This window comes from Pongo abelii, chromosome 12, assembly GCF_028885655.2.
Source record: "Pongo abelii isolate AG06213 chromosome 12, NHGRI_mPonAbe1-v2.0_pri, whole genome shotgun sequence".
NCBI lineage: Eukaryota > Metazoa > Chordata > Mammalia > Primates > Hominidae > Pongo > Pongo abelii.
In genome coordinates, this window is record NC_071997.2 from 83,800,757 (window position 1) to 83,825,389 (window position 24,633).

At 38.7% G+C, this 24,633-nt stretch overlaps 1 protein-coding gene across 1 annotated transcript in view; it reads left to right on the top strand.

Annotated features, from left to right (window-relative positions):
- LHCGR (luteinizing hormone/choriogonadotropin receptor) overlaps positions 1 to 19,521 on the top strand; it is a 64,536-nt gene extending 45,015 nt beyond the window's left edge. Inside the window, exons 9-11 of the mRNA XM_002812041.3 lie at positions 7,498 to 7,683; positions 11,986 to 12,066; positions 17,460 to 19,521. Coding sequence (XP_002812087.1) covers positions 7,498 to 7,683; positions 11,986 to 12,066; positions 17,460 to 18,612 — 1,420 coding nt within the window. The 3' untranslated portion in view covers positions 18,613 to 19,521. The remainder of the gene's footprint in view (positions 1 to 7,497; positions 7,684 to 11,985; positions 12,067 to 17,459) is intronic.
- The last annotated feature ends 5,112 nt before the right edge of the window (positions 19,522 to 24,633 follow it).

Below are 24,633 nucleotides of genomic sequence, written 5' to 3' on the forward strand. Positions count from 1 at the left end.
CTAACAGGCAAAATAACCAGCTAGCATCATAATGACAGAATTAAATTCACACATAACAATTTTTTTTAATTATTATTATACTTTAAGTTTTAGGGTACATGTGCACAATGTGCAGGTTAGTTACATATGTATACATGTGCCATGCTGGTGTGCTGCACCCATTAACTCGTCATTTAGCATTAGGTATATCTCCTAATGCTATCCCTCCCCCCTCTCCCCACCCCACAACAGTCCCCAGAGTGTGATGTTCCCCCTCCTGTGTCCATGTGTTCTCATTGTTCAATTCCCATCTGTGAGTGAGAACATGTGGTGTTTGGTTTTTTGTCCTTGCGATAGTTTACTGAGAATGATGATTTCCAATTTCATCCATGTCCCTACAAAGGACATGAACTCATCATTTTTTATGGCTGCATAGTATTCCATGGTCACACATAACAATATTAATCTTAAATGTAAATGGGCTAAATGCCCCAAATAAAAGACACAAACTGGCAAATTGGATAATGAGTCAAGACCCATCAGTGTGCTGTATTCAGGAGACCCATCTCACATGCAAAGACACACATAGGCTCAAACTAAAGGGCTGGAGGAAGATCTACCAAGCAAAGGGAAAGTAAAAAAAAAAGCAGGGGTTGCAGTCCTAGTCTCTGATAAAATAGACTTTAAACCAACAAAGATCAAAAGAGACAAAGAAGGCCATTACATAATGGTATAGAGATGAATTCAATAAGAAGAGCTAACTCTCCTAAATATATATGCACCCAACACAGGAGCATCCAGATTCATAAAGCAAGTTCTTAGAGACCTACGAAGAGACTTAGACTCCCACACAATAATAATGGGAGACTTTAACATCCAACTGTCAATACTAGGCAGATCAAAGAGACACAAAATTAACAAGGATATCCAGGACTTGAACTCAGCTATGGACCAAGCAGACCTAATAGACATCTACAGAACTCTCCACCCCAAATCAGCAGAATATACATTCTTCTCAGCACCATATAGCATTTATCTAAAACTGACCACATAATTGGAAGTAAAACACTCCTCACCAAATGTAAAAGAACAGAAATCACAACAAACTGTCTCTCAGACCACAGTGCCATCAAATTAAAACTCAGGATTAAGAAACTCACTCAAAACCGCACAACTACATAGAAACTGAACAACCTGCTCCTGAATGACTACTGGGTACATAACGAAATGAAGGCAGAAATAAAGATGTTCTTTGAAACCAATAAGAACAAAGACACAATATACCAGAATCTCTGGGACACATTTAAAGCAGTGTGTAGAGGGAAATTTATAGCACTAAATGCCCACAAGGAAACGCAGGAAAGATCTAAAATTGACACCCTAACATCACAATTAAAAGAACTAGAGAAGCAAGAGCAAACACATTCAAAAGCTAGCAGAGGGCAAGAAATAACTAAGATCAGAGCAGAACTGAAGGAGACAGAGACACAAAAAACCCTTCAAAAAATCAATGAATCCAGGAGCTGGTTTTTTGAAAAGATCAACAAAATTGATAGACTGCTAGCAAGACTAATAAAGAAGGAAAGAGAGAAGAATCAAATAGACGCAATAAAAAATGATAAAGGGGATATCACCACCGATCCCACAGAAATACAAACTACCATCAGAGAATACTATAAACACCTCTATGCAAATAAACTAGAAAATCTAGAAGAAATGGATAAATTCCTGGACACATATACCCTCCCAAGACTAAACCAGGAAGAGGTTGAATCTCTGAATAGACCAATAACAGGTCCTGAAATTGAGGCAATAGTTAACAGCCTACCAACCAAAAAGAGTCCAGGACCAGGCAGATTCACAGCCGAATTCTACCAGAGGTACAAAGAGGAGCTGGTACCATTCGTTCTGAAACTATTCCAATCAATAGAAAGAGAGGGAATCCTCCCTAACTCATTTTATGAGGCCAACATCATCCTGATACCAAAACCTGGCAGAGTACACCACAAAAAAAGGGAATTTTAAGCCAATATCCCTGATGAACATCAATGCGAAAATCCTCAATAAAATACCGGCAAACCAAATCCAGCAGCACATGAAAAAGCTTATCCACCACGATCAAGTCGGCTTCATCCCTGGGATGCAAGGCTGGTTCAACATATGCAAACCAATAAATGTAATCCATCACATAAACAGAACCAATGACAAAAAACACATGATTATCTCAATAGATGCAGAAAAGGCCTTCGACAAAATTCAACAGCCCTTCATGCTAAAAACACTCAATAAACTAGGTATTTATGGAATGTATCTCAAAATAATAAGAGCTATCTATGACAAACCCACAGCCAATATCATACTGAATGGGCAAAAACCAGAAGCATTCCCTTTGAAAACTGGCACAAGACAGGGATGCCCTCTCTCACCACTCCTATTCAACATAGTATTGGAAGTTCTGGCCAGGGCAATCAGGCAAGAGAAAGAAATAAAGGGTATTCAATTAGGAAAAGAGGAAGTCAAATTGTCTCTGTTTGCAGATGACATCATTGTATATTTAGAAAACCCCATCGTCTCCGCCCAAAATCTCCTTAAGCTGATAAGCAACTTCAGCGAAGTCTTAGGATACAAGATCAATGTGCAAAAATCACAAGCGTTCCTATTCACCAATAAGAAATGAACAGACAGCCAAATCATGAGTGAACTCACATTCACAATTACTACAAAGAGAATAAAATACCTGGGAATCCAACTTACAAGGGAGGTGAAGGACCTCTTCAAGGAGAACTACAAACCACTGCTCAACAAAATAAAAGAGGACACAAACAAATGGCATTCCCCATTTAATAAATGATGTTGGGAAAACTCACTAGCTATATGCAGAAAGCTGAAACTGGATCCCTTCCTTAAACCTTATACAAAAATTAACTCAAGATGGATTAAAGACTTAAATGTAAGACCTAAAAACATAAAAATCTAGAAGAAAACCTAGGCAATACCATTAAGACCACAGGCATGGGCAAAGACTTCATGAGTAAAACACCAAAAGCAATGGCAACAAAAGCCAAAATTGACAAATGAGATCTAATTAAACTAAAGAGCTTCTGCACAGCAAAAGAAACTATCAGCAGAGTAAACAGGCAACCTAGAGAATTGGAGAAAATTTTTGCAATCTATCCATCTGACAAAGGGCTAATATCCAGAATCTACAAAGAAGTTAAACAAATTTACAAGAAAAAAACAAACAAACCCATCAAAAAATGGGCGAAGGATATGAACAGACACTTCTCAAAAGAAGACATTTGTTCAGCCAACAGACCTGTGAAAAAATGCTCATCATCACTGGTCATGAGAGAAATGCAAATCAAAACCACAATGAGATACCATCTCATGCCAGTTAGAATGGCCATCATTAAAAAGTCAGGACACAACAGATGCTGGAGAGGATGTGGAGAAATAGGAACACTTTTACACTGTTGGTGGGAGTGTAAATTAGTTCAATCATTGTGAAAGACAGTGTGGTGATTCCTCAAGGATCTAGAACTAGAAATACCATTTGACCAAGCAATCCCATTACTGGGTATATACCCAAAGGATTGTACTACTAAAGGATCATGCTACTATAAAGACACATGCACACATATGTTTATTGTGGCACCATTCACAATAGCAAAGACTTGGAACCAACCCAAATGTCCATCAATAATAGACTGGATAAAGAAAATGTGGCACATATATACCATGAAATACTATGCAGCCATAAAAAAGATAAGTTCACGTCCTTTGCAGGGACATGGATGAAGCTGGAAAGCATCATTCTCAGCAAACTATCACAAGGACAGAAAACTAAACACCACATGTTCTCACTCATAAGTGGGAGTTGATCAATGAGAACACATCGACACAGGGAGGGAAACATCACACACCAGGGCCTGTTGGGGGGTGGGCAGCTGGGGGAGGGACAGCATTAGAAGAAATACCCAATGTAAATGACAAGTTGATGGGTGCAGCAAACCAACATGGCATATGTATACCTATGTAACAAACCTGCACGTTTTGCACATGTACCCTAGAACTTAAAATATTTAAAAAAAAAAAAAAGATACATGAGAAAGTTAGGAGGAATAGAACATTGAATCTGACAAAGGCTGAAACATCCAACATGAAACATCCAACATCCTGCAGAGAGCTGAAGCTGCAGTCAGGCTTCAGGGAGAAATGCAACAGAGTTCCAGATACTGTGCTGCTCTCACACAGGGCAACCAGTTGTCCCATCATAGAGGCGGCAGTCCACGACGCCCTACTCTAGCAGATGTTATTTATCCAACAAACATTGATTGAACCTATCCTGTGTACCAGGCACCATGGTGAACAGACAGTAGTAAGTAAAATAGCCCTGGTCCTTGCCCTAAACGAGATGACCGTCACATAAGGAAGACAACAACAAACGCAAAGGAATAAACAGGCATGTCATTTTACAATGAGAAAAGTTCTAGAAAAATGGTGAGCAGGGTAACCCAGTTCATTTGTTTGTTTATTCATCCATTTATTCACTAACTCTTATGAACCCATACTATGTGGTAAGTCACTGGATTAGGCATCAGGGAAATGGCAGAGAATAAGAAGAGACAAACACTTCTGCCTTCATAGGATGGGGAGGACAGACAAGGATCGAATAAGTAAATAAAATATGTAGTCGTCCAAATGCTATTGGTTGTAGAGGAGAAAACTCATTTGGTTGAGGGGAAAGGAGTTCTGGAGAGGGGGAATTACTATTTTAAAGGGGATGGTGAGGGAAGACTATCCTGAAAAAGTGTCGTTTGAACGAACACCTAAAGGAACTAAGAGAGCAAGTTACGTGATTATCTGCAGGAAAAGTGTTCCAGGAGGGGGAACAGCAAAAGCAAAGGCCTGAGACAGAATCTTGCCTTGTGTATTTGAAGAACAGCAAGGAGGCCAACATGGCAGAGTGAGCAAAGAAGGGAATCACAGAATATGAGGACAGAGACGTGGCAGAGAGCTGGATCATGGGGGGGCCTGTGGTCACTTATATGGACTTTGTCTTTTTTTAAGTGAGATGGGGAGGCTTTGGGGTTTTGAGCAAGGGAAGGAAATGAGCTGTCCTTGTTATTCTTCATACTGTAGATCCCGCCAGGATCAACTCATGGCTCTGTCTAATTTCTGTCTCCACCATTATAAAACCCAAAGTCTGTCTACTTCCTAGCTCCTGCCCCTATCAGCCCCTCACTCTCTATTTCCTAACTCCTTCCTGCTATCCACTTTTGACTCTCGACTTCCCATTCCTGCCACTGTTGAGCCCTGACTGTGCTAGTTCCTAGCTCCCACTGTCAACTCCTGACTTCACCTATTTCCTAGCTCCTGCCACTGTCCAGTTCTCACTCTGTCTACTTCGTAAGTCCTGCCACTATCGACCTCTGACTCTATTTCCTAACTCCCTCCACTAAAATTCCTACATCTTTCTGCTTCCTAACTTCTGTCATTGTCAATCCTAACTCCCTCTAATATCCACTCAACCCCATAACTCTGTTTACTTATGACTTCCACTACCTTGTGGCTCCTGCCCACTGCTTTCTCTGCTCTCAACTTCTGGCAGCCTTATCCTAGGGGTCTTTTTCTGCATGTCTCATATGCAAAGCATACCAGACTCCAAATCTTGTAGGTTGGCTGAATACTCTCCTGTTTAGCACATCCTGTAGGCAGAGCTGTTACAGCAAGCTGGCCATCTACTTGGTCACTAGGCAAACAAAGAGAGCTGCCTCTGGCTCAGGTGCAAAACACAACCAACCCACTGTGTTCCTAAGACCCCTGCATGACAGTATTTGCTTGAAGAGCTGCTTGGTTAGCTCCTTAGAAGTGACTGTGGGCACTACAGACCCCTACACTCTCATGTCCAAAACACTAGCATCAGACCTAGGTCTCTTCCTTCCCAAGGGGTTGTTCTCGTTATACCCCTAGGATCTGAATCATATCTAAAAGCATCCACTCCACCCTTACTCAAAAAGTATTTCTCCCACTAGTCTGTTACTGAGACTGAAAACCCACTATCAGAGGTTCACTCCCTTGTAATGAGGCCTTACTGTTTCTAAGAACCTAATTTTAAATGTACCCACTCAACAGACAAACAAAAAAGCCACCAGATCTTCAAAGAGCTCAATCCCTAACATGTCTGAGATAAAAACCTATAAAGCAGAATGAGAACCCTGGTTACCTAAATCAACAGGGACACAAAAGCAGGAAAGTCTGAAGCCCCTGAGACAAATTTTGCTGCCTTAATTTTTCCACTGAGGGCCTACACCATCATCATTCCATGTCGTCAAGTTCATCTTCCATCAATCACCTGTTGGTCCCCTCCCATGTGCTGAACACCAAGTCTTGGGAACGATTGCTGAGGGGAGTTGCGCTGCTGGAAAAGTTTTGTGAGGCATCAGCAGCAGCCACTTAGAAGATGAGCAGAATTGTTTAATTCCCACTGACTCTTTTCTCCTAACACTTAACATGTTTGGAATTTTCTTGGACCTTGCCTCAAGTCTAGTAAAACCAAAGAGTTCAGGACCTTGTTGACAAATCCTGAGCTTTTCACACAGTTTGGCTTGCAAGGCTGAGTGCTTGCTTGCTTTGAACAGATGAATCAAGTTTGCATTAGAGAACATGCATTCTACTTCCTAGGTAGATGATGGCTAATGCCACACAGCAGCTCTTAATAAGTAACCAGGCTATGCTTCATGGAAACCTCTCCTGCAGGGCTTAATCAATCAAAGACTGAGGCATCTGAAGCCCCGAATAATTTCCCCTGGGGTAGAGCACAAAAGCTGATGTAACTGCATGTGCTGGCTGTCGCATAAAGCAAGTGGTTACTTCACTTCCGCTAAGTGGAGAGAAGTGGAGGAAGAGAGAGGGCGGGGAGGAAGAGAGAGGGTGGGGAAAAGGAGTTGGAAGAGGGGAGAGAGAGAGAAATGCTAATAAATGTATGGTAGGTGCAAGGAGTTATACTTAACCTTGAAAAGAATAATGAGGCACACATGAGAAAAAATACAGACTCGCTTTTCTGAATTCAGATCTTAGTGAGAGTAATTGAAATGGAGAATTAAGGGGAAAGCAAGATGGAGAAAAGATTCCTCAGAGCCTATAATGATAATATTGTTGAGGGGAGGTTTAATTCTCTGAATGAAATGTATAAAATGTGGCCGGGCGCGGTGGCTCATGCATGTAATCCCAGCACTTCGAGGGGCCGAGGCGGGCGGATCACGAGGTCAGATCGAGACCATCCTGGCTAACACGGTGAAACACCCGTCTCTTAGCCGGGCGTGGTGGCGGGTGCCTGTAGTCCCAGCTACTCGGGAGGCTGAGGCAGGAGAATGGCGTGAACCCGGGAGGAGGAGCTTGCAGTGAGCCAAGATCGTGCCACTGCACTCCAGCCTGGGCGACGGAGCGACACTCCGTCTCAAAAAAAAAATGTATAAAATAAATAAATAAAAAGCATTTCTCCCCTTTATTGTTCAGGGATATTTCTTCCACCAAATTGCACGCCCTGCCGAGCTATGGCCTAGAGTCCATTCAGAGGCTAATTGCCACGTCATCCTATTCTCTAAAAAAATTGCCATCAAGAGAAACATTTGCCAATCTCCTGGAGGCCACGTTGACTTACCCCAGCCACTGCTGTGCTTTTAGAAACTTGCCAACAAAAGAGTAAGTAAAAACCAAAAGGTAAAGCCTACCCAACCTGTGGCAGAAATTCAAATTTCAAAATAGTCAATGAGTAGACAGCTCCACTCCCCTTCACTCCCTGCCTTCTTGGCCAGCTCCATAGACATGGGGTCACTTTCAAATAGATAAGAAGAAAACAAAGTGTTCTGTTTCCTTGTGGAAACTGCTACCAAATAGTTGATTCACCCTGCAGCTAGAAGACCTTCGTAGCCAATTCTTGGTAAACTGATTAGAGGCCATTTTAGCATTTGCAGAATGGAGTACAAAACTGGCATCTCAAAGGATTTGTTCTAATCCTTATCAGAGAGCATCATTTTTTTAAGTGGAGGAAGAAGCCTCAGGAGGGCAAAATTTACCTAATGTTTTAATCTTTAATTTAAAAATGGACACAAAATATTACAGAAAGTTTTCAAAACTATTTCTCTCCTAGTAGACGAGCATCTTCCATTTCAGAACAGAATTACAGCTAAAGATAAGCTTAGTATGGGAACAGAAAGGGAATGAGCTCCTGCATGGTTTGCATCCAGTAGTGGGTATCTGATTCCGTTCAGTCCAGGGTGGGGGACACGGTGGCAGAATGTCGTTCTTTCCTCAGAGCACTGTTTTCCAGACTTTTTTGACTGAGATGCATAGTAACAAATACTTTTGTATTGCAACCCAGTACATGTCACATACATAACAGAAATAAAGCAGAGTGATACTTAACTTTTTAATATGTAATATGCTGATATTTTCTTATTTTACTCTATTTTATGCTTTTTTTATTTTTAATGCCAGTCTTGATGCACTCTATTGCTTTCATGACCCACCAATGGGTCACACTACTCACAGTTGGAACAACACTGCCCTAAAGGGTTATTATTGCAGCCTAAGGAGATAGGCTCCATTCAATTAATTAGATAAGGCACTGAGAGAGTGACACCAGATGCTGCTGTCGTTGTTTGGAATCAACCAAAATGAATTATTTATAATTAATCAACCAGTATGCATTATTTGTACCTTGCATATAGGAGGTTCAGCTCCACCTGAGGCTTTTGGGGTAGCTGAGAAGACAAAACACTTGCTGTATTCACAGAGTCGTGCACCATTAACTGATCTTCCAAAACATTAACTGAGCACTTACTATGTTTCAAATACTGTGTGAAAGCCTCAGGTTACAAAGATAAGTCACAGACAGCTGTATGGGAGCAACACACAAGAGAGCCAATATTTAAGTCCAACACAGCAAATGTTATGACAGATCTGAGAACAGAACAGAGTGTTCTGGGAGCACTGAAGAAGAGTTTGTTAATGGCAGCAGGGATTATGGAAGGCTTCCTGAGGGAAGTGATTTATGCTGAGTCTTGAAGAACAGGCAGGAGTTGTCTAGACAGAGTGAGAAAAAGCAGGCAAAGAAGATAGAATAGCTCATGTGAAGACCCAAAGGCAAGAGAGAGTAGATGAAACCCCCTCAGAAAAATTGAAACATGGACACATGGAAGAAGATGAGTCAGAAGAGGAAGCCAAGGAGATGTGGGCCATGATGGTCTGAGTGCCAGGCCCAGTCGTTTAGAAGATTGGGAGCCAGGAAGACTTTTAAGCAAGATGACTCAAATTTGCTTTTATAAAATACCACTTTGCAGCAAGGTAGAGGATGGTTTGGAGGTGAGCAAAGCTGGTGAGAGACCAATTAGGAAAATGACAGAGATACTGGTTTATGATAAAGTTGATCCTGGATACTCACATTTTTTTGGCAAAGAAATCACATCCCTTCTGAAATTACTGGCATGTGAAAATTTTAGTTCAGGGATTTTTATTCCAGTAGGTGAAACAGACAAAGTATTCCTGCAAGGAATTGTCTCATAAGTATTGTAGAAGAATAATACATAGAAATGTCCAATTTGAATTGCCTCATTTATCCTTCCTCATCAGTAAAGGTTGAGGCCCTCACAGCCTGCTCTCTTTCCCATTTTTCTTTTTTCTTGGCAGGGGCGGGGAGGAGGTGTGGCTTATTTTCATTTATTGACCTGACTAATGGGTAGGTAGGTGATCATTCTGTGAGAAATCATTGAGCTATACATTCATGTTTTACCTGCTTTGTGTGTGTTACAATTCAATTTTCTGATGTTTTACAAATTGCTATTACAATATAAGTCTATTTGAAACTTATGAAAAGGAAAATAGGCAAATGTCATATATCTTTTCTGGTTGCAGCCTTGCACCCCACTGCCCTCAGGGAAACTTGATCTGACTTCACCAAGTAGCCTTTTGGAATTAGTCCCTTCTGAGCCTGTCCTTTTCCATAATGTCCAAATTCTTAATGAATGCAGTTGATAAACCTTGTAATAATGTGTCAACAGCATGATACTTCTTTCATAGAATATGCATGAATTGTGTAGAAACAATGCATTGTCCCATCAGAGAAGATGCAAATTTCATTCTCTATGAAAACAAAGATGGATTGTCATGAGAATGCCATCAGGGCAGTAAATATGAGGAGAGAAGAAATAAGAGACAATCAGGGGCATTTGTAATTAGGAAGAAACCACTGTTTTTTTTTTCTGTAGACCTCCTCTGTGGACAACCACTATTTTTTTAATTCAACTTTTATTTTAGATACAGGGGGTACATGTACCAGTTTGTTACATGAGTATATTGCATCCAGGAAGTGAGCATAATACTCGATAGGTAGTTTTCAACCCATACCTCCCTCCTTCCCTGCCCCTCTAGTATTCTGCAGTGCCTGTTGTTCCCATGTTTATGTTCATATGTTCCCAGTGTTTAGCTCCCTCTTATAAGTGAGAAGATGCAGTATTTGGTTTTTTAATCTTGAATTAATTCACTTAAGATTATGGCTTCCAGCTCCATCCATGTTGCTCCAAAAGACATGACTTTTTATGGCTGCATAGAATTATATTGTATATATGTACCACATTTTCTTTATCCAATCCAGGCACCCAGGTTGATTCTATGTCTTTGTTATTGTGAATAGCATAGCAATGACCATACAAGCACACGTGTCTTTTTGGTATAATGATCTATTTCATTGGGTATATACCGAGTAATGAGATTGCTGAGTTGAATAGTAGCTCTGCTTTAAGTTCTTTTAGAAATCTCCAAACTGATTTCCACAGTGGATGAACTAATTTACCCCCCCACCAACAGTGTATGAGCATTCCCTTTTCTCAAACTGTAAAAGTCCTAAAAGAAAACCTAGGAAATACCCTTCGTGACATCAGCCTTGGCAAAGAATTTTTAGCTAAGTCCTCAAAAGCAATTGCAACAAAAACAAAAATTGACAAGTGGGACCTAATTAAACTACAGAGCTTCCGCACAGCAAAAGAAACTATTAACAGAGTAAACAGACAGCCTACAGGATGGGAAACAATATTCACAAACTATGCATTTGACAAAAGTCTAATATCCAGAATCTATAATGAAATTAAACACACCAACAAGCAAAAAAATAAATAACCCCATTAAATATGGGCAAAGGGCATGAATAGAACAGCATTTTTTCATACATTTGTTGGCTGCTTGTATGTCTTCTAAAGAAAAAATGCTCATCATCACTAATCATCAGAGAAATGCAAATCAAAACCACAATGAGAAAAACAACAGATGCTGGCAAGGCTGTGGAAGAAAAGGGAATGTTTATACCCTATTTCTTTATTCATTTGCATCTCCCTTAAATTTCATGTCTAGGTAAGTGCTCCCCCAGGTGAAAACAGGCCTCATTTTATTTTATTGGTATTTCTCCCCTTTCCATAGGCTAAACTTCTTAGAGGGAAAGATGGAGGAGTAGGGAGCACCCACGTATGTTTCTGCACATAAGAAAAAATAACCTGAAATTCACATCATAATGTCAGGTCCAGCATCTTCAAATCCTTACAAAAAAGATGCCCAGTTACAATTCAAAACCATGAACACAGAATAACTATTTGTTAAGGCCAATGTGGAAAGCAGAGTGGTAAGGAGCAAACCTTAATATATCATAAAAGTAGCTTTTAGTAATCATTGAAAAATCCTTGATTCAATATGACAAATTTAAGTTTTTTCATCTCTAGTGCCCACACATAATGCTTAGTATTCAGAAGCATTTTATCTAAGCTGGAAGCACTCTAATGACAATTCAGAAGCCTTTACTCTCTCCTCAGGAAGCATTTCAGTTAGGACAATGGTGCAGAACAAGATGCTGGTGTAATAGGTAAAGAATTTGCATGAACAAAGCATAAATAGACGCACAATCAGGTTTAGCTTGAAGATCAAAAGCTCAAATGCTTTTTTTAACCTCTTCTCTTTCAGACAGAATTTTTCACATTCCATTTCTGAAAACTTTTCCAAACAATGTGAAAGCACAGTAAGGAAACTGAATAATAAAACACTGTAAGTATTTGCATGCAAGGAAACTCAGAAGTCATATCTTGTTCTGTGTGCACCTTATTATCAGCATCAATTATTTTCTTTTGATACAAGTCTTGGTTGGGGAGCTGTTGCAAAGCATCTTTTAATAGTTTTAAAATGGGAATTTTTTCTTTGCAATTGGCATCAAGTTGATTAGGTATGTCTTTCAACTGTTTAAAAAAACTATTTTAAAATGTTCCTTAATATTTATTCTACGATTATATTAAAGTCTCCTCAAAAATTAAAACTTTGCAGGTATATTGATGTCACCAAAGGCTGATATAACTGATAGCTTCATTTGTAAGAATTTTCCCTAGTCACATGGTCAACATTCCACAAAGATTAACTAATTGCAAACGTAGCTTAAAAGTAGCCACTTCCCTTAAAGGAGACTTAGGCTACCTCAACAACTATGCTCCTGAGCTTAAAATTAGTCTTAATGCTATCGCTACCACATACACTGGATGGAAGCTACATTTCTGTTTTACTGACTAACTTTTAACACTTTTCTGCTATAAATGCTGGCTGCCTTGGCATTCCACTTATCTTCAACTGTAAAAGAGCATGCCTCAAAAGATAATCCCAGTGTCCCTATGGCACATTTACTAAGATTTAGAAGTTTTATTATGCCCCATGAGTCCTCCAGACTACAAAACTAGACGTCCCTCTAAGATACTTTGCCAATCTCTTTCTGAAATTTTCTCTTCTTTTCTTTTCCTATCAATCTCCAAGTTAGACAGATGCTTCCGGGTGGTACGGTGGAATGACCCTGGACTTTGGGGTTCCATTCCAAGTATATGAATCTTTGGAAGTAACCTTCTTGTAACACAGTATCACTGGCAAAATTTGTCCCTTTTGAGACTTTTCTCATCATCTGTAAGGAACAGCAGAAATACTAATTGGCTTTCAGAACCATGAGAATGAAGGAAGTTGCTAAGCAATGCGACAACACCAAGGGTAAATAAGTATTACTGTTGCTTTCTTTTCCTTTTCTCGCAGTAGGTCTGGCACCCATATCATCCAGTGGTCTTTTCCTCACCCTTCCCACTCTTCTTGCTCAGTATTCTATCAGCAACCTTTATGTAACTCTTTTGCAACCACATGACTTTATTCTTATCATCAAGAAAACATTTATGGATATAGTTAATAATAGCACCAAGGAGTGGTTTGAGGGGAAGGAAGACTTTAAACCATCCTCAATATAATCCTCACCAGTCCTCACCATAAACCTTCTCAAATGAGCATATACAACCTTAAGTTTGCTATGCTATCACTGCTTTAAGACAAGTCCCTAATCTCTAGCATCTCCAAAACTAACTGAAATTAACATAAAATCTAAGTAAAAAGAGCATTCTCCTTGTGAAAACATTTTATGATAAATCTCCTACCTCCTACTTCCCACCAGATAGCCATTCCTCAGTCTCTAGAGTTTAGAAATTCTAGAGCCAGCCACTAAGGCTTACCTATTCTCCCCAAGATAATGTGTCCTTACCTCTATGGCTGGACCTATTGTCCTCCTAAAATTCCCATCTTTTCTCCTTTCTTTCTTGTGACTGGAGCAGCGGTGCTACAGCTCTCCTTCCTCTGATTCAATACTACTAAGCCCATGTGAGTCCATTCATACTCCCTGCATAGCCTCTAATACTAAAGACAGCTCTGTGCTGGGCTTTGTCAATAAGCATGATGCTGCCCTCAGGAGCCATCCCAGGACACAAATATAAGTAACAGCAGGTAGGCATTTAGTCTGAAGACAAATCACCAGGGAGAAAAATTGCTAGACATATGCCCAGTAGGGCAAAAAAAGAAAGGACAAAGGACCAGACAGCGAGAGGAAGTGAGAAAACATGTTTGACCTCTTGTTGATATAAATTTAATCAGAAATCATGGCAGAATTTTTAGAAGTTTTACAATAGTGCTTCTAACAGCTGAAATAGTTTCGATAAGGGGAAAGGAGTAAAGGAAATCAGGAATAGCTTGACAGTTTTCATCTAATTTAACAAAGGCTATTATTTTGTATGAATCATCCAGAGAACTTACTTAAAATGCAAATTCCTGGGCGGTGTCTCTAGAGATTTTTTATTCAGGGTTTGGGGTAAAGCCAGGAGTCTGCATTTTAACAAACACCCTGGTGATTCTGATGGAGCTGATCCAAGGACCATGCTTTGAAAAACAATGAGAGAGAGTGAAGTTAGGGGAAAGGTCTCTGAACTGTGATTATGAAGACCTCATGCTGCCACTGTCACTATCCCCAAGAGACCTTGGACAAGTCACTTACCTCCTTTAATCTTGGTTTCGTTACCAATAAAATGAAAGGATTCAATGAGATGGTTTTTAAAAACCTTTTTTTTTTTTTTTGAGACAGAATCTCGGTCTGTCACCTAGGTTGGAGTGTACTGGCACGATCTCAGCTCACTGCAACCTCCACCTGCCGGGTTCAAGCGATTCTCCTGCCTCAACCTCCCAAGTAGCTGGGATTACAGGCACATACCACCATGCCTGGCTAATTTTTGTATTTTTAGTAGAGACAGCGTTTTGCCATGTTGGCCAGGCTGGTCTCAAACTCCTGACCTCGGGTGATCTGCCAGCCTCAGCCTCCCAAAGTGCTGGGATTACAGGCATGAGCCACCGCGCCCAGGCTTAAAACCTTTCTAATGCTAAGAAATTTATGATCTATTTTCTTTGATAGTTCTTTATAACCATCTCCTCCCTTTAAAGATTTAAAAATGATAATTATATTGATGTCTGTGAGAAGAGGACAAACAAATGTGCTGGTTATAACAATATTTAATAATAAAACATGAGAGGTTCCTATGCGGTCTTCTGTACATAGCAGCAGCCCTTCTCTAGTTCCAAATTGGGCTCCACAATACTCTAACATATTTTCGGAGTCCCAGGTCACAGATTTTTTTTCTTTTTAAAAATCTGTGTTCTTTCCCTTCAGTATTGTATTCTTCCAATTTATTATCTCCTCCACTCACTGAACCAGGTATGCACTTAAAATACAAAACATGGGAAGTTAGCTTTTGAAAGTAGAGAAAAATATCCTTTTAATATGTAGGAACCATAAGGTTCCTCATGTATTATACAAAAATGTATTAGAAATACATATATGTAATGGCCTTGACAGAAAAATTATGCCCATTTCTCCAGTTCCTAAGATTGTATTAGCAGAAGATGGGTAAAAACAAAAATGTTTGTTGAGCCTACATGCATCATGCTGTGTGCTCATTGTCCCTGAATCCTCTCAGTTCCTTTCAGAGCTAGAATCATCCTGGTTTAGAATTATTCACTCTACAAACATGTATTGAATGAACACTCTGAGCCAAAACTGTGCTAGGCACTGGGATTTCAGAGATAAGTAAAACCTAGTCCTCTGTTTTCAAGAAGTGAATAGACAATTAAAGAAGATAGGCATGCATCATCACTTAATTGCAATATGTTTTGATAATTGCAATTGTACTAAGTGCAGCTCTGGCAGGAGGATAAATAATACTTGGGTAGTATAATTAAGAAAGCTTTCATAGAAGAGCTTATCTTTACAGATGAGGAGGAATTCACCAGAGAGATGAGGAAAGGAAGAAAATTCTAGGCAGAAGTACGTACAAAGACAGAGGAGTGTAACAGTAGAACTTATTCAGAGAGCTACAAGTCATTTTATGTGACCAAAGGGAAGGTTGCCCAAGGGATCTGCAAGAGCTAATTTTAAGAATCCCTAATATTGATTGCTTCAATAATTATTCTAAACATTCTACATGTATGAATGCATTCAATTCTTAGCACAACTCTAACATAGAAGGTAGGATTCTTATCCCTACTTGGCAAATAAAGAACTTGAGGCACACAGATGTTAATTAACTCTCCTGGGATTACACAGCCTGTAAGAGCCGTGCTAGGAATGGATCCTGGCAGTCTTGCTCCAGAGCCCATTCTCTGAATTCTGCAGCAGTACTGCTTCTTAGAGATGAGGTTGGAGAGATAGGCAGAACCCAGACCAAGGAGGGCCTTGGAAGTCATCACAATGAGTTTGGATTTTATCTCATAGCCAATGAGAGCCTGGGGCAGGTTTGAGTTCAGTAAGTGAAATTAGTAACTCTGTATTTGGGAAAGGCCATTCTAGAACGAACATACAGAATGGACTAGGGAGAGGGCTAAAATTGGAGAAAGGATATCAGGAAGAAAACTAATTGCTCCATAAGAGAGTTCAAAAACCTGGGCGGGGCGCAGTGGCTCATGCCTGTAATGCCAGCACTTTGGAGGCCGAGGCGAGCAGATCATGAGGTCAGGAGATGGAGACAATCCTGGCCAACATGGTGAAACCCCGTTTCTACTAAAAATGCAAAAAATTAGTTGGGTGTGGTGGCACGCGCCTGTAGTCCCAGCTACTCAGGAGGCTGAGGCAGGGGAATCGTTTGAACCTGGGAGGCAGACGTTGCAGTGAGCCAAGATTGTGCCACTGCACTCCAGCCTGGTGACAGAGTGAGACTCCATCTCAAAAAAAAAAAAAAGAGAGAGAGAGGAAAAGACCCTAAACTCAGGAAGTATCAGTGGGATTAGAAAGGAGTGGCAAAGGAAGGACTGTTCTTTCACTAGGGACAAAGTACCTCTTAAGCATCCCTCTGTCTTTGACCCATACCCCTAAAGAGCAATGTTTTCACCATCTCTTCCTATTGTCCACAACTATATTCTTCCTCTGCTCCTAAATTTCTAATAATCTATCCTTGGTTTCTATTTCTCGATTGGACTATTTGATTAGCTAGGGACTTAAGTGCAAACAAGTCCACCAGTAGCTAATGACTTTCAACAACATGAGCCTTCCAATTCCATTTGTGTTCTACTACATACGAACAGCTTGGTAGCAGTTTGGTTGGCAACTAAATGAGAGATAAATAGTTAAGAAAATGCCAAGAGAGGATTATTTTAGATTTACCAAGCCTAGATTGTCTTTCTAAACTTGTTTTCCAAAGAAAGTCATCCTTCGTAAACAGCTTCATTAAGTTTTTGTATCAATGTTATATATATATGTATGTATATATAGTATACATATATGTGTATATATGTATATATGTGTATATATGTATATATGTGTATGTATGTATATATGTGTATATATGTGTATATATGTATATATGTATATATATGTGTATATATATGTGTGTGTATATATGTGTATATATAGTCTAAATGGCTTTTCATTCCCTTCTTAAGGCACTCCTACATCAAATCAGAGTTCTCAAATAACTTAACAAATAAATGTAAGGCTGAGGCTATTATGGCTTTGTTTCCTTTTGTTTCTTTGGCTTTAAAGAAACATAATTCTTGAATTTTTTAATACTCAGAGAAAATCTCTTACCTCAAGTCAATAATTCTTCTTACAGTTATTCTGCCATGCTTGCTGAGAGTGAACTGAGTGGCTGGGACTATGAATATGGTTTCTGCTTACCCAAGACACCCCGATGTGCTCCTGAACCAGACGCTTTTAATCCCTGTGAAGATATTATGGGCTATGACTTCCTTAGGGTCCTGATTTGGCTGATTAATATTTTAGCCATCATGGGAAACATGACTGTTCTTTTTGTTCTCCTGACAAGTCGTTACAAACTTACAGTGCCTCGTTTTCTCATGTGCAATCTCTCCTTTGCAGACTTTTGCATGGGGCTCTATCTGCTGCTCATAGCCTCAGTTGATTCCCAAACCAAGGGCCAGTACTATAACCATGCCATAGACTGGCAGACAGGGAGTGGGTGCAGCACTGCTGGCTTTTTCACTGTATTCGCAAGTGAACTTTCTGTCTACACCCTCACCATCATCACTCTAGAAAGATGGCACACCATCACCTATGCTATTCACCTGGACCAAAAGCTGCGATTAAGACATGCCATTCTGATTATGCTTGGAGGATGGCTCTTTTCTTCTCTAATTGCGATGTTGCCCCTTGTCGGTGTCAGCAATTACATGAAGGTCAGTATTTGCTTCCCCATGGATGTGGAAACCACTCTCTCACAAGTCTATATATTAACCATCCTGATTCTCAATGTGGTGGCCTTCTTCATAATTTGTGCTTGCTACATTAAAATTTATTTTGCAGTTCGAAACCCAGAATTAATGGCTACCAACAAAGATACAAAGATTGCTAAGAAAATGGCAATCCTCATCTTCACCGATTTCACCTGCATGGCACCTATCTCTTTTTTTGCCATCTCAGCTGCCTTCAAAGTGCCTCTTATCACAGTAACCAACTCTAAAGTTTTACTGGTTCTTTTTTATCCCATCAATTCTTGTGCCAATCCATTTCTGTATGCAATATTCACTAAGACATTCCAAAGAGATTTCTTTCTGTTGCTGAGCAAATTTGGCTGCTGTAAACGTCGGGCTGAACTTTATAGAAGGAGAGATTTTTCAGCTTATACCTCCAACTGCAAAAATGGCTTCACTGGATCAAATAAGCCTTCTCAGTCCACCTTGAAGTTGTCCACACTGCACTGTCAAGGTGCAGCTCTCCTAGACAAGACTTGCTACACAGAGTGTTAACTGTTACATCAGTAACTGCATTATTGAATTGTTCTTAAACCTGTAAAAAAAAATTACCTGTACCAGTAATTTTAACACAAAGGGTTGGATTTAGGAAATTATTTATTTTTAGGTACATTGGGCAAGAGACCTCTACCTAGTAGAAAGTGTAGTCTATGACCACTGCCATAATAAAAACTATTTGTCATTGTTACATGGCATAAATACCGAAGTTGAGAGTGTTTAGAAATTTTTATAGAAATTTTGACACAGTAATTTTGTTTGATGAATCTTTTAAAAAACTTAGGAGGTATTTTGCATATCTTTTTTTCATTTTTGTAATTTGTATTGCATTCTATAAAAATGTTAGTTCATAACAGATCAGAACTGGACTTTTTCCTCAGGTAGTTTGAAAAACACACTCTAGAGATGCACTGTCCAATCCAGTAGCCACTAGCCACATGTGGCTAAATTAAAATTAAATAAAATGAAAAATGTAGTTTCTCAGTTGCACTAGCCACGTTCAAGTTCTCGATAGCTACATGTGACTAGTGCTTACCATACTGGATGGTACAGACACAGAATATTTTCCTCACCACAGAAAGTTCTATCTGTTCTATTAGAGAGACTTTTATCTATCCCCTATCTGGATGCTACTTATTTATAATTTAAGGTAAACATCTAAAAGCACATTTCAGCCTATTTGCTTAGTGAAACATTAGCTGTAGACTGTAAACTCCTCATGAGTAGGAATCCTGTCTCAGTGCGTTTTGTTTTCCTGCTTCCTACCTCAAGATCTTGGCAATGGTACACTACAAATGTACTGAATTAGAATTACTCTGAAGTTATGAAACATATAATGAAAACAATTTTTTCTAGAGCTTATATTTTTATTTGAACGAAATAAAATGTTTAAATATTTAAAAATAATTAAGTTTCATCGTTTCTATCCTTTGGAGAGTATAGGAAAATACATTCAATATTTGCTGGAAGGTATTTTTACTTATTAGAATTGTCTCGTACAGGACAACAAAACTATGGTTTTAACTACAGTGTTTTTTATATGCTCCTTTGACTTTTTTAAAGAACTCTTATTGAAAGCTAATTCTATACCAAACATCTTGAAAAACATTATATAATTTAACCCATTTAATCTTCATAAAACTCTATGATGTAGATATTATTCACATTTTATAGGAGAGCAAAACCTACAACTTGTCAAAGTTCTCAAAACAAATAAAAGATCCAACTAATAGAATTTAAACTCAAAGCTCTGATTCAGGACCCCAGCCTCTTAATCACTGTATTTTACTGATTCCCATATTGGTAAAACAGTCATCTAAGGGTTTAATATGCATTCAAAGTTCCTTAAATTTTCCCCAACATTTTATTATGTTTTCAAATGTGCAGAAAAATTGAAAGAATTGTACAGTGAACACCCATACAGCACCACTTAGGTTCAACAATATTTTACCATATTAGCTTCATTACATATGTATATAATTATCCATTATTTATCAATTCATCTTATTTTTGATGCATTTCAGAGTAATTTGTAGACATCAGTACTTAGCCCTAAACATTTTAGCACTCTTTTTACTAACCAAGATATTTACACTTCTAGATAAAATTTACATATAATGAAATGGACAAATCTTAAGCATACCATTTAATGAGTTTTGAGAAATGCATACACCATGTGACCCAAACTTCTGACCCAAACTTCTATCAAGGCATAGTAATATAATATCATTACCCTCAGAAAGTTCCCTCATGCCCCTTCCCAGTTAATTCCTGACCCCCAGCCCCAGAGGGAAGGATGGTTTGTCATTTTTCTCCCATCAATTAGTTTGTCTGTTCTAGAACTTCATATAAACAGAATCATACAGTATATACTCTTTTGTATAAGACTTCTTTGACTCAACCCAATGTGTTTGCTACTTATCCATGTTATTGCTTGAATATTGCTGATTAGTATTACATTGTATGAATAGAACATTGTTTCTATTCTTCTATTAATGAATATCTGTATTATTTCCCATTTTTAGCTTTGAGATTTTATTATATAAATGTATAGACATAACTAGACACTCTACACATCCAATCTGTTTTCAATCCTTATGCCACTGTGCAAAGTGATTCAAGAGATCATAACATTATAAATTTCATAAAATCTCTTCTCTGTACTGTGTTTTTCACATTTCTGACTTTTCTGCTGCATAACAAGTTACTTGTCTTTATTCAGATGCAGGCCTCTCTCATAAGCTAGTGTTCTAAAATTTGTCTCAGCAATATAACAGAATACTAATTAGTCACGTTGCTGTATACCTAACACAAACTTTCTGTTTCATATATAAATCCCAGAACCAAAACAGCTAAGTAAGCAAAAAAAGCACAAAGAAAAAAAGGGAAATAAAATCTATTCTTGTGGAGAAACTTTAAATTACACACTCAAATGTAGTTTGAGACCAAGCTACTTGTACACATACTCTGACAATAACTTTCATGACCTTTGCACAAAAACTGATGTTTATTTTCTACATTATAAGTTTTAACACATGGAGTTACAGTTTATTGTCTCCCTCATTCTCATTCCCATATTCTTCAGTTGCTAAGATCTACCAGTTATTCTTTTGAATTGTCTTCTACACCAGTTTACTTTCCAGGGCCAGGCATGGTGGCTCATGCCTGTAATCCCAGCACTTTGAGAGGACAAGGCAGGAGGATTACTTGGGGCCAAAAGTTCAAGATCAGCCTGGACAACATAGTGAGACCCCATCTCTACAAAAATTAAAATTAAAAAATTAGCCAGGTGTGGTGGCAACCTGCCTGCAGCACCAGCTACTCGGGAGGCTGAGGCAGGAGAATCACATAAGCCCAGGAATTCGAGGTTGCAGTGAGCTATGATCATATCATTGTACTCTAGCCTGGGCAACAAAGTGAGACCCTGTCTCAAAAAAGAAAAAAAAAACTTCCCATGTAAATGTAAACTGAAAAAAAAATTGTATTCCTATTGCCACACCTACATCTCAGATCATTTTCCCCTTACTCCTGGAGTATCTCCCTAATTTTTATTCCTATCCAATCTTACCCATGTCCATACTCTCATACCCACTACCACTGATTAATCGTCATAAAATCCTATTTCACCTTATTATATACCTGCAAAAAAAATTCCTGAGCAATTCATCAGACCTATAAATTTAAATTTTAGAGCTTAGCCTAACATTCAGAGAGCTCTAACTTTATTTCTACTGATCTACTTTAAATCTACTAACTTTAATTCCTGCTGATTTTCTACATGAAACAAACTGTTCTAATCACTTTTCCCTAGCCATGCCCTATGAATATCCATGCTGGAGCCCATGCCATTCTCACTGTCTGAATACCTTACCCCTTACCTGTCTTTCCCTGCATCCTTTAAGGCCCTAAAACAACCATAGGTTCATCTTTTTTATCTTTTTTCTTAAAAAAAAAACAAAAAACAAAACAAAACAACCAGAGTGTCACTCTGTAAGCCAGGCTGGAGTACAGTGGTGCGATTAAGGCTCACTGCAGCCTCTACCTCCTGGGCTCAAGTGATCCTCCCTCCTTAGCCTTCTAAGTAGCTGGAACTACAGGCGTGCACCACCATGCCTGGCTTTTTTTTTTTTTTTTTTCTTGTAGAGATGGGGTTTAGCCATGTTGCCCAGGCTGGTCTTGAACTCCAGTCTTCAAGAAATCCTCCTACCTTGGCTTCCCAAAGTGCTGAGATTACAGGCATGAGCCACCGTGCCCGGCCTTTTTTATTTTTTAAAATTAAACTCTCTTTACTTTCTCCTTAATCTACTATAGTCAAGACTCTTCCTTTATCCAAAATAAAGTAGGGCATAAATAATGTATAACCCACAATGGTCTCTCTCTTTGGACTTATTTAGCGTTTGTCCTCTGCATCACTCATTTGTCTCTTACCCTACACTGCTGGGTATTATTAATTATCTTTACAAGCACACCTCTTATTCACTTATGATAGGAGTTTTTTTTAGTGATACACTCATCTCTGTTTCCGACTATATCTAGAGTCTTACACATCATAGATGATTAATAATTTTTTAGCTGATTCACTTTTATAACTGAAAATAAAATTGTCCTAGTTAAGAAGCATTTCCTATATGAGATGGTCTCATAGAAAACATGTGTATCCTTATTCTGTATAATCTCTCATACCTAAATCATAAAAATGCAATACTTGATAAATTTATATTTCTCTGTTGTATTTTTTAACCAACATTTGATATTATCACTGGTAGGTTGCAAAATGGCTAAGAGAGGTTAATTCATCTGGAATAACTCATCTAAATTTACAAAATGATTTTTAAAGGCAATGGTATTTTTTCCTCCATTTATAACATTTGCTGTAAAAGGCATGATTTTGGTTTCCTCAAATTGTAGTAAGTCCACATGTAAATTAAGAATCTCTGTCATGAATATTTCAATAAATGTCTTTATAATTAGAAATAATGTTTTCCTCAAAAAGAGCAATATTTTTATCTTTTTCCCCCTAAGAGTTATTACCTAGGGCTTTCTACTTATAATTTAGCTTTCTAGTTATAAATCACAGCATTCTCACCTGGCTTAGTGTGTATTTACATGAAAACCAGGATAATATTAACCTACTAATATGAGTCAAAATAAAATCTCCCACTAAATCCCCTCCCTTTTTACCCACCACAATTAACTGATGCTATTCACTCTAAAACTTATTCTTTTTCCTACACAACCTAAGTGACTGAAACTGACCGTGTCAATTAGATTTCTTGCTGCTCTATGGAGACTGAGCTACAGAGGTGATTATTTACATATATCATAGCCATGACTGAGGTGTTCTGCACATCGAATAAAATAGGTAAATGTACCAGACAAGGTCAGTTGGTCAGTCCCTAAGAGACTAACTGTACGAACTCAGCAAGATCTTCTTAGTCTACAGAGAGAAAAGAAAGTATGTAAGAAAGAGCTACAGCATAGGCCAGGCGTGGTAGCTCACACCTGTAATCCTGGTACTTTGGGAGGCCAAGGCAGGCAAATCACTTGAGCTCCCAAGTTCAAGACAGGCCTGGGCAACATGGCAAAACCCTGTCTCTACAAAAAATACAAAAATTAGCCGGGCATGGTAGTACATGCCTGTAATCCCAACTACTTGGGAGGCTGAGGCATGAGGATCTCTTGAACCTGGGAAGTGGAGGTTGCAGTAAGCCAAGATAGTACCACTGCACTCCAGCCTGGGTGATAGAGCCAGACCTTGTCTCAAAAAAAAAGAGAAGGGGAGGAGAAAGGGAGGGGAGGAAAAAGGGAAGGGAGGAGAGAGGAGAGGAGAGGAGAGGAGGAAAAGAAGGAGGGAGAGAGGGAGGGAAGAAAGAACTACAGCATGCTAACAAAAATACCTGAGAAATTCTCAAAGTATACTGACTTAGAAATTTCTCTACCTACAAAAGAGCTTAGAAATGACATTTGCCAAGAGACTGTCTTTATAAGAACTTAAGAAACTTAGAGTATTTTGTTATAAAAATGCAATAGGAAATGTTTACCTTGGACATAATAAAGAGGTTCCTGAAAGTAAAAGTAGTATGATATCAAAGCCAAGTCTCAGGTAAACTCTCCTGACTTACAGGGCTTAAAGAATAATTTTCTTTTTTAAAATGAACTAGTGTCTCACCCTATCTTTACTACACAGGTTAAAAATGTAGGTAGTGAAATCAATTTAGTGGGTCAACACCATCAATTTTTTTAATGAAACAAAACAGAATCAAATAGATGATGTTGGGAAGGCTAAAGGCAGCATGATTTTGTGAAACTTTTGTTTCATTTGTGTTATGTGTGTCAGTAGACATGCAAATATATACTGAGTTGTTAAATTGTATTTCTTAGTGTAGATTCTGGCCAAAAAATGTTAAAGTCACTGTTCAGATGACTTCTCAAGAACTAGGATTTTTCCTAGCATTATCTGAGACCAATAAAAAGGTAACAGATCCAAAATAATTTGGTGATCTCTTAATTCTCTCTGTA